This window comes from Juglans regia, unplaced genomic scaffold (assembly GCF_001411555.2).
Source record: "Juglans regia cultivar Chandler unplaced genomic scaffold, Walnut 2.0 Scaffold_1, whole genome shotgun sequence".
In the NCBI taxonomy this organism is placed as follows: Eukaryota; Viridiplantae; Streptophyta; class Magnoliopsida; order Fagales; family Juglandaceae; genus Juglans; species Juglans regia.
This window is the reverse complement of record NW_023340295.1, coordinates 6,406-17,318: the sequence shown is the minus strand read 5'-3', so window position 1 is coordinate 17,318 and position 10,913 is coordinate 6,406. Positions and strand designations below refer to the sequence as shown.

Genomic DNA, 10,913 nt, shown 5'->3' with positions numbered 1-10,913 from the left:
TCAACAGTAATAAAAGTTTAAATTTTTTTTTTTTTTTTACATTTTTTTTTCGCAAGTGTTTATATTACCTCTTTCTCTTTAAATAGACTTTTTTTTGTATTCATCTAAAGAGTAAAATAAATTATTACTTCTGTCAAATGCTTGCTTTATAGTCGGATTGTTATGTAATTCTTATTTATAATTCTTGAATTTTTAGTGATTGTATTAGAATTTGTAAAAGCAAGTATATATAATTGAATTGATTGGATCAAATTTGTGTGATAAGTATTTTTTAGATTTTTATTTAAGTTATTTAGACTTTTATAGAGTAATACTAAAAGTGATATATCATTTTTAATCTTCAGATTTAATCTAACGGTAGAAGTTTAAATATTGATTTAAACTAACATAAAATATATAATTAAAATATAAATATTCTATCATACACTTAAAATTAACTTCAATTTATATATATATATATTTGTCGATATATTAAAAGAGGCTATCATATTACTGTTAATCAACAGTAATGAACAGTAAATAAGCTGTGTGGTTTTTTTTTTTCGCATATTCCTATTCTGTTCATTACTGTTATGAACAGTAAATAGGTTTTTTTTTTTTTTTTTTTCACGTTTGTTTTGTTTTTTTGTTTCTTTTAGGTTCGTCTGTGTGAATGTCAATGTGCGACGTAATACCACAATTGTGCGTGGGGAATGAAAGAGAGAGAGAAATGAAAGGTGGGGAAAAATATTGGTTTATAGGTTTTAAATTACAACTTTTTATCTTTAATTTTCAGATTTAATCTAACGATAGAAGTTTAAATATTGATTTAAACTAACATAAAATAAATAATTAAAATACTAATTTTTTATCGTTAAATAAATAATAAAATTTTACTGTACATTTTTAAGAAAAAAAAATTATCTAATTAATTTAAATTTTTAATATAATTTAAATTTTATAATAAATTATGAATATAAATAAATAATAATTTTATTTTTATACATTAAATTATTTTAATATTCAAAGTTACATTTTATTTTTTTCTTCAATTTGACAGATGTGACAAACGTGCTTTGCACATTTCCCACCGCTAGTATATATGTGCGTGTGTGTGTGTGTAACTGACTATATTGAGAATGTTATCAATCGTTTGAATTGGAATGATGCAGCATGCAATATGGAAATTCTTGCAAGAAGCTAGCTAGAGAAGAAGGATATCGTTGCATTCCGGGTATCTTAAACTAATTCCTCATCCTAAATTAAGAGTTAATACGCATATGTTTCTCTTGTCTCAAAACAGATGATGATGATATCTTTTTAAAAAATAAAACATTATACAGTTACATGCATTCTTATGATATTATATATTCTTGTTAATGACACGATAATTTTATTACTGAATCAGGATATCGTTATTTCATTAAATAATTGATTTTTTCTATTTAGTTTTATTGCATTTTTAAATTTTACATAATCGTTTTTTCATTTTACAGCAATTGTAAAAATTAAGAGTGGCGAAATGAAACAAGATTTTATCATAGAAGACATATATATATATATTAGTTTTTTTGTTTAATGGGATTAGACGAGAATTAATTGTAAACATACCATATATATTATTCCCTCTCTACTGGGTTGAATTTTGTTGAAGGTTATAAAAAATAAGTTCTAAATTTACATAGAGTTACAGTACAAGAAGCTTTAGTTGAAACTAAGGTTATTTATTTAAAAAAAAAAAATTCTCACGTCGTATGTAGAGTATATCTAATAAAATATTTATATAATTTAATTTAATTTTTAAATACTTAATTTAAAATTTAAATATTATAAATTAAATATTATCATTTAATTGATATATAGCTTAATTGCGCATCTAAAAATAAAATAACTTATTTATTTCACTGTGACCGGTTCATGTAAGATGGGTGGCAAATAATCAACTCAAAATTTTAAAAATCTTTATTTTATCATTATAATTTTTTTAAATTATTACATAAAATAAAATAAATTTTTTAAATTTTAAAATAAAAATAATATTAAAAAATATATTTCAACAAATTTTTATTTAATTTTTTAACTTTAATCTTAATTCATCCAGTAAAAAAAATATTTTGAAAAAACATTTAAAAAAATTTGACAGCTGTGGGATTTGAACCCACGCCCTTTCGGACCAGAGCCTAAATCTGGCGCCTTAGACCACTCGGCCAAACTGTCGCATATTTTATTTACGTGTAAATTAAATTTATGACATGTTTAAGACTGAAGTTAATTATTTTGTATCCTACGGGAAACTCGCTCGATCGACTAGCTTTTATTTCTCCAACTCAGAAACTTCAAACTCCATTCATCATATTCATGACCCGATCATTTCTTTGCCATTTATACATAATAGTAATAATGACGAAGCATTGTATCTGTCATGGGCCTTTTTGGGTTATTTTCTATTGTGTTTTTTATTAAAAAGAGGAAAAAAATGTCACGGATAAGTTGGAATATTTCCATAATATATTTGGCCAGATCAAGTCCCAATTGCAAAAACTGAGCATTAATTGCAGAGTGGAAAAATAAACTAAGCGGTTTGGATTATAGGAGTACTGGAGACAGAATCATTTCGGTTTGGATTATAGGAGTGCTGGACTGAATCATTTCGGTTTGGATTATAGGAGTAACCTATGAAAAAATTACCATATATGCCAATGAAGCAGTTGTACAAACAAGAATGTGCACGAAGTGCGTGCTTTTTATTATTATTTTTTATTATTTACATATTATTTGAAATTACATCACTATCCAAACCGAATGTAATCGGTCTCGTTTATTTTTATAGATGAGTTGATATTAAAATTAAAAGTTATATAAAATATTGTTAAAATATATTTTTTTAATATTATTTTTATTTTAAAATTTAAAAAAGTTGAGTTATTTATTTTATTTTATATAAAAATGTAAAAAAATTATAATAATAAGATGAGATAAATTAAAAAAAATTACAAAAATAAACGAGACCAATTGTATCCTTGGACTATACCTACTAATTTGTTATCAATACAATTGTATTTTACCTATATAATAAGAAATGGTTTAAGCCACGTTAAAACAACAAAACACCCCAACCCCCCTCCCCCCAAAGTTAACTTGATGATCAAACAGTACTATCATTTATGCCTTTTTATGGCTACTCTACTAGGAAACAAAATATTGGTGCCCTGTGCGAGAATTTTACAATATAAATTATAACCCCGAAAAGATATCAACAGATCATATGCAAATTCAAAAGAGATGAATTTGGAACCCCAAATGATATGACAGATAGTTTTTTTTTTTTTTATAATGACATGACAGATAGTTGGATGAAGCCGGAGGTGTGATATAATATATATATATATATATATATATATATATATAAGCAATGCTACATATAATTTTTTTTTTAAATTATAATATAAGTCTAAGTAATTTTATTTTTATAAAAATATCTTTCTTAAAATGATATTTTTTTTTATTTAATAGAAGGTCTGCACATATAATTTCCAAGTAGGGACTATAAATAAAATTTCTTTCTATATATATATAAAAGAAATGATATTTACGATTACTTAATTTTTTTAAAAAATATGAAATTTATGTAAAAAACAATAAAATTTTAATAATTAATTTTATTCCTTGAAAAAAAAAAATTTGTGCGGAGGCACTCCACGATATCTAATAATGGCGTAAAAAAAATCCAAAATAGTTTCATCCACCAAATAATGGCACCCACAATCAAATGAGGTAGGTGTGTAAATTTAAATCGAAAAATCATATCGAATTGGACTGAACTGGATCTGTTAGTTCGGTTTTAAACCGGTCTGGTCTGGAACTAGTTCTTATATTATGAAAATATATATAAATTAATTTTATATATTATACAAAATATTTTTTATGTATAAGTTTTTTATATAATATATAATCATATATCATATATGAAATAATTTCATATTATAATTTATAAATTATAACATAAAATGTTAATCTTAAATATGATCATTTGTAATTTGTTTGATTAGATGTTATTAATATAATTATATTTAAGATAATATTATTATAATTTATAAAATAAAAGTTTAATCTTAAAGATAAAAATTTAATTGATCATATACTTTAAACATAAAATATATATTAAATTATTAATAATATTTTATTATAAGAAGTAATACTTTATTATATATTTTTTACATTTTAAAAAAATCAAAAAATTAGACTAAACCGGACGAAAAATCGATAAAATTGAAAATATTAATTTAAGAAGATAATTAGACGTAATCGATTTTAAAAATAAAAAATTGATATATATCGATTTGATCTTAAAAAAATATAAAACTAATATATATCGAGTTGATCTTAAATTTTATCTAAAATTAAACTCGACCGAATCGATTCCACCCCTAACTGCTAAACTGAGGTGGTAGCTGTGTTGCAAAAAGCGCATGCTGCCCTCCCCTCTCTCACCCACCCATTTACGTCTCGGTCTTGTCGGTAAAGTTTCGACTTTCGAGTACGAAACCAGTTTAATTGTTGGCGGCGTTGGGTTGAACAATACTGCCTATTAAAAAAAAAAAAAATCAAACTCAATGGTTTTCCTTCCCACGACTGTCATTATCGACCCTTGGGGAATTTTAGAATAATCCGTTTTCGGACTTTTCTCCCCCATTTGAGCGCCAACCACCACCGCTCTGACGATTATAACCCCATGCTTCTATAAATTGAATTGAGTTTTGATATAAGTTTTATAAATAGCATTGTAACGTGATATATATGATTATTAAGGAGTCCTATAATATATTTGTATATGTTTTATAACTCTATTTTAAATTTAAGACATTTATATCAAATTTGAAATCCAAATCAGATAAAAGAAAATTAAAATATATTTCTACAAAATAAAACTAATACATCTGTTAATTTTAAAACAATTATAAAATAGTTGTAGCATTATCTATATATTATTCTCACTGTATTACAGGATATTGTAGCATTTGAAAACATTTAATTTATGTCCAATTTTCCATTGGAATTTTGTTACGTTTTCAATTTTTTTCATCTGAAACACAAGATAATGAGATATGCATATAATGGGTGGGACAAGCCATTTTCTACTAAAAAATTAATTAATAGTTGTATAAGTAATTAATATGACAGTCTTAAATACCACGAGGTTACCTTAACTATAATTAACGCTGCTAATATAAAATTAAGATTCCCCACTCGCTACGGTATTAAGTGGAATTTCCACTAAAAAAAAAATCAAAAAGGTAAAATAATGAAGGAAATAAAAAATATCAACTGGTCTAAAGAGGAAAAGAAAAAATTAGTTAGTTAAATATAGGAGAGCGAGCGTGCCGTGGTGGCTGTCTCATTTCTTCTGCGCACTTCCACTTTCCTACGTCTTCATCGTCTCCGATCGGATCCTGCAACAACTACTATCCTATTCCAAGGTCCGTACTTATCTCTCTCCATTCTCCATAACCTGACTCCATCACTCATCTAATATTTCTCCTTTTGACTATTTCTTATAATTTCTAGGTTTTTTAATCTCTATCCTATTTCTTATATTTCTTATATATATATATATATATATATGTTTATATACGTCTCAGTTCGCTTTCCGATTTGCTTGGAACCGCTGATAATCTGAATGCCCTTTTTGATGTTTTATTTTATTAGATCAATATTGAGTGAAAGAGAGAAAAGATGTTGGGGATTATTAATCGGAAAATCTGTGCTGGAGGCTCTTCTCTTCTGGTACACCCGAAATATTTTTTGTAATTTATCTTTTATTAATGTCTGGTACGTGGAGTTTGTTGTTGCTGTAATTTTAATTTTACAACTTATATTTAGTTTAATTGTAAATGCCGGTTTGGGCAGACTTCCGGACAGTCCTTGCAGTGGACTCGTTCCTCCGCGTCGGCATTGAGAAGCTACTCATCTGCAGCAAAAGAGGTAATCATGTTTTCGAGAATAACTAATATTTGGTGCTTTAACCTGTCTCAATTATTCGGTGGGTGCAAGCTGTTATTTCTCAACTTTAAAATAAAAAGAAAGTTCTGTTACTTTTTTTTATTTATTTAATTACCTTTTTTTATTTGAAGTTCCTCGAGGGGTCTCGAAAAGAAAACATGCTTCATTAATATTAATTCGATCCTACGAGTGTATCTGTTCATTTTGGTATTGTTAGGAACCTGAATTTGTTCTTAAAAAAATGCCGGAACGATAATTCTTTTTCCAGGGGTATAATACGAGACTAATTAATACGAGAAGCCGTCTATTCTCCTCCTCTTTTCAAACTCACTGAATTTATACTGTTGAAACGATAATTATGCACAGATGACAGTGAGAGACGCTCTAAACTCTGCACTTGATGAGGAAATGTCTGCTGATCCCAAAGTGTTCTTGATGGGTGAAGAGGTGAGCATAAGTAGGAAGAAGTCAATTGTTGCTAAACTTCGTCTTCATTCTTTCTTCTCTCATGTTCTTTTTTTGTTAATTTGAGCTCAGGTTGGGGAATATCAGGGTGCATATAAGGTTAGCTCTAATAATTGAAGAGATGAGATTCCTGGATTTCCATGTCATGTGAAGGTTCAACGACAATTTTATGTACTTGTATAACATTGGTTCTTAATCTCCATTTTGTTTAGATATCCAAGGGGCTGTTGGACAAGTATGGTCCCGAGAGGGTTCTTGATACGCCAATCACAGAGGTTATTTCTGCTACTTGACTTTCCCTCTATTTGTTGGGTTTTTGGTTGCTTATGGTTGATCAAGTAGATTAGTCATGATCCTGCAACCCCCTCGTTTGCCAATGGTCATGTTTTTCATCCCTCCCTTTTCTCTCTTTCTCCAAAAAAGATATCTACATGTATAATTCTTGTTTGTATTCTATGTTAGTAGTTGTCTAATACCTTTTTTTCTATAAACCGTTTTGCAGGCTGGGTTTACAGGGATTGGAGTTGGTGCTGCTTACCATGGACTGCGCCCTGTTATAGAGTTTATGACATTTAACTTCTCTATGCAGGTTAGAGGTTCCCTCCCTCTCTTGTACTTGATTTTCTGAAATCTGTGCTAAGGGATTTTTAAATGTAATATGGCACTGTAGAATTACTTGTAGCACTCAACTACCCTTCAATATCCTAAAGTGGCTTCTTTATTGATTCGGGCCTCAAGTAGATTTTAAGGATAATAGCAGGAGAACATAGTTTATGTGCTTTCTCCTCTCTCCCTCTCTGTCTCTGACACTTGTGCATCAAAAAATTTTGGATTGAAGGGTAACAGCCATTACCTCCTGGGATAATTAGAAGATGCCAACAAATTAACCACCATATTTCGTTACAGTGCAAGTTTCTATTTTATAGCCAACTCAATGCTCGGTCGTTGATTTTCTTTTAGCGAGCTCATCTTACCTTGTTCTGCAGGCAATTGATCACATTATTAATTCTGCTGCAAAATCAAACTATATGTCTGCTGGCCAGATATCTGTGCCCATAGTTTTCCGAGGGCCTAATGGTGCTGCTGCTGGAGTTGGTGCCCAGCACTCTCAAGTATGTTATAGTGGGCTTTCTTAGTGTACTCAGTGTCATTTTTGTTTCCTCATCATTTTCTTGAATTGGCGCCTTTGTCTGGTTCTGGAGTCGTCCTTTATGACATAGCATGTTTGGGGTTCATTTCCCAGTATAAGGGAGACAAATGATTGGCAATGCTATATGTAATTTCTTTTTTAATGCAGTGTTATGCTGCATGGTTTGGATCCTGCCCTGGGTTGAAAGTGTTGACCCCATACTCATCTGAAGATGCTCGTGGACTGCTAAAGGCTGCCATAAGGGATCCTGATCCTGTCGTTTTCCTTGAAAATGAGTTGTTGTAAGTGCATTGTGATTGTTATATCTAAATGTTGTCCATGTTGAGCTAAATATTGTCTTTATTGATATCGATATTGTCAATATTGTGCTTCAGATATGGTGAGTCATTCCCTATTTCAGCTGAAGCTCTTGATTCCAGTTTTTGCCTTCCAATAGGGAAAGCTAAGGTGACTATAATAATCTAATTAAAGATGATTGTTCCAGTTACTATATCCAACAGTTTTCTTGCCATAATATTATTCACATTACCGTTACACAGATTGAGAGAGAAGGAAAGGATGTGACTATTACAGCTTTTTCAAAAATGGTGGGCTACGCTCTCAAGGTTTGTCTGCCACACCTCCTTTAGCTGTTATTAAATGAGTGATTTTCTGTTTCATGAGATAAATTGTCCTGGCAGTTTCATGGTGAGTGGTAAGATGAATAAATAGGAGAAGAATGCAAGGTATGTGATATGTATACTCATGTAAATATGCCCAAAGGATCTCTAAAAAAATATGTCTGGTGTAATGGTTTTGACAGTTGCAACTGCAAAATCGTTTGAAACTAATGCTTGAACGTTATAGGATTTAGTGACTTATAATTCTATTATTGTTTTGCCATGATCCCCGACTGCTTTTGAAGATATGGCATTTTTTCCAATCCCTCAGAAAGATGTTGATTCCCATGGTTATAAATATAAACTGTTAGTTTGGTACTGTGATCAATGTTTTGAATACCGTACCGGAAGTCGTACTGGTCAAGACACTGGAACGAAATATTTCGATACCGGTACCGTTTCGTGTACCGTTTGGGGATAGTCGATATATGAATAAATTATATATATATATATAAATTATATTCTAAAATAATAGTCTATATATGAATAAATTATATATAAATACACATATATATAAATTATAAATAGCCTAGTTTGAATTGGGAGTCAAAAAATAAGCTTATAGTTTGAAAAAAAATAAAACTGAAGGCCGAAATATCGGCCGGTACCGGCCGAAAGGTATGAAAAATTTTGGCCGTACCAGCCGGTACGGTACGAAATTACTGTGATTCATATTGCAAGGGATTGGTGTTCTTAGCAGTGTGATATTGCGTTACATGTTTTTGCTACTTCTCGTGTCTTTTAGGCATTGTTCCCTGTATATGTGGTTTTTTAGGATCTTTCACCCCAAGTGATCATTTTATGAGAATTCACTTCTTTATGCTCAAATAACATCATTTTCCTTGTGATTGGCTTAAGCATTGGAATGGGGGATGTAGTTTCTCTTGTCATTTCTTCTAAGTTCTGATCTATATATATATATATGTATGCTCTTTGGGTTATAGGCAGAAACTGTGTGGGCGTGTTTGTTTTCCTCCATGTAGGAATAATTGTAATGCTTTGTGTTCAGGCGGCTGAGATACTTGCAAAGGAAGGTATCAGCGCTGAGGTAAGAATGAACACAAAATTTGCTTTTTAGTTGTGGACACATTAATAACTAATCCTCTCAATATAGGTTATAAATTTACGATCAATTCGGCCACTAGATAGATCCACAATCAATACCTCTGTCAGGAAAACCAACAGACTGGTAACGGTGGAAGAAGGGTTTCCTCAACATGGTGTTGGGGCTGAAATATGGTTTGTTTCTTTCTTCTTATAAATCTACCCCTTGCCGATCAGTTTTCTGGAACCATTAAACTTACACTGCACCTCTTCCTTCTAACAGCACATCTGTTGTTGAGGATAGCTTTGGTTATCTTGATGCACCAGTCGAGAGAGTTGCTGGGGCTGATGTCCCTATGCCTTACGCAGCCAATCTTGAGAGGATGGCTGTTCCACAGGTCAGTTATTACCATCGATCGCACAATCTTAGTTAAGTTGACAGGCTTACAGCTGTGTGGATACTGGATTTGTAAGATATCAAACTAGATGTAATGATAGTGTTTCTAGCTTAAAAGGTTCATACATGATAATTATTCTTTTTCTTGGATTGTACGTGTAAGTTCTAATCACTACATGTGTGTGTGTGTGTGTTTGCTCTTGGTTCTTGTTTGGACAGGTTGAGGACATTGTTCGTGCAGCAAAGAGAGCATGCTACAGATCTGTCCCGTTGGCTGCTGCTGCCTAATTTCTATCAATCCCATCCAGAAACCTTTCCAAATTCAGGTTATAGTCTTATTGGCAGCCTGCTTGTGTGTAGTACAAGTTTTTGGTTTTAAAGTGGTAACCCTTTAAAATGACTCAATGAGTTTCATGTTGGATTACTTGATTTCAGTTTAGAAAACTTCTGATAAATGTGATTTTACTGCTGAATTCTTCAGGGGATAATGGAGATTGTACATTTTTTTCACCTTCTCATTACATGGGGAAGACGTTGCTTGGTAAAATAACTTGGAGAACAATGACACGGAGGTGGGAAATTTTGTGACTCCGTTCTCGATTTGATTTTGTAGTTCATGTGGAACCTATTGTACTTTTGGAAGCGACATTTCAAAAGTGTTTTATTTGGATTTTCTATTCAGTGCATCACTTGTTAGGTCTCAATTTTTTTTGTATTTACGGGAATCTCTGATGATGCTTGTTAGGCATTCCCTTCAAATGAAACACCGAATAAGCTTTTATGTCTTAGAGCCGAGGCTATCTTGATTGAGAGCAAAGTTAACTGTTTCGTATGAACTGCCAAGGTTACCATTTTCTATGCGCATTGCAATAACTGGTTGAATATGGAATCTGTTGTTTTATAATAATATACACCTTCCTGGTCTTTTAGACGGTGTTGCTGAACACTGCATATTGTTCGTGATTCATCTGATACAGGTATGGACTCTATACTAATGGAGTCCTTACTCCTTGGAGTTCTTTTCGTTGGCCATTCAAAAAAAAAAAAAAAAAAGAGTGCCTACAGTTGTTATTGCACAGCTGTATCTCGGGTGCCACAGTTTTACAAGAATCAGAAGAATAGGCATATGATTGGGTATGAATACGAGCACTCTTAACAAAGCATAACTAAGAAGGTGCTGAATGTCAACTGGACCGTTTTGCAGATTCTATCCTTGGAC

General features: G+C 31.0%; 1 protein-coding gene and 1 non-coding gene across 2 annotated transcripts; one reads left to right on the top strand and one right to left on the bottom strand.

The window, feature by feature from the left end:
- Window positions 1-2,116: 2,116 nt before the first annotated feature.
- TRNAL-UAG lies at window positions 2,117-2,196 on the bottom strand. The gene has a single exon. It is a non-coding gene; the product is annotated as a tRNA-Leu (tRNA).
- Window positions 2,197-5,329: 3,133 nt separating this feature from the next.
- LOC118344962 (pyruvate dehydrogenase E1 component subunit beta-1, mitochondrial-like) lies at window positions 5,330-10,578 on the top strand. The gene is made up of 16 exons (XM_035686874.1): window positions 5,330-5,456; window positions 5,686-5,763; window positions 5,887-5,961; window positions 6,346-6,426; window positions 6,517-6,543; window positions 6,657-6,719; window positions 6,947-7,033; window positions 7,431-7,556; window positions 7,742-7,875; window positions 7,969-8,041; window positions 8,134-8,199; window positions 9,263-9,301; window positions 9,368-9,492; window positions 9,581-9,695; window positions 9,914-10,020; window positions 10,176-10,578. Exons 2-15 carry the CDS (start codon window positions 5,713-5,715, stop codon window positions 9,980-9,982), a joined length of 1,131 nt encoding a protein of 376 aa, XP_035542767.1. The 5' UTR covers window positions 5,330-5,456; window positions 5,686-5,712; the 3' UTR covers window positions 9,983-10,020; window positions 10,176-10,578.
- The last annotated feature ends 335 nt before the right edge of the window (window positions 10,579-10,913 follow it).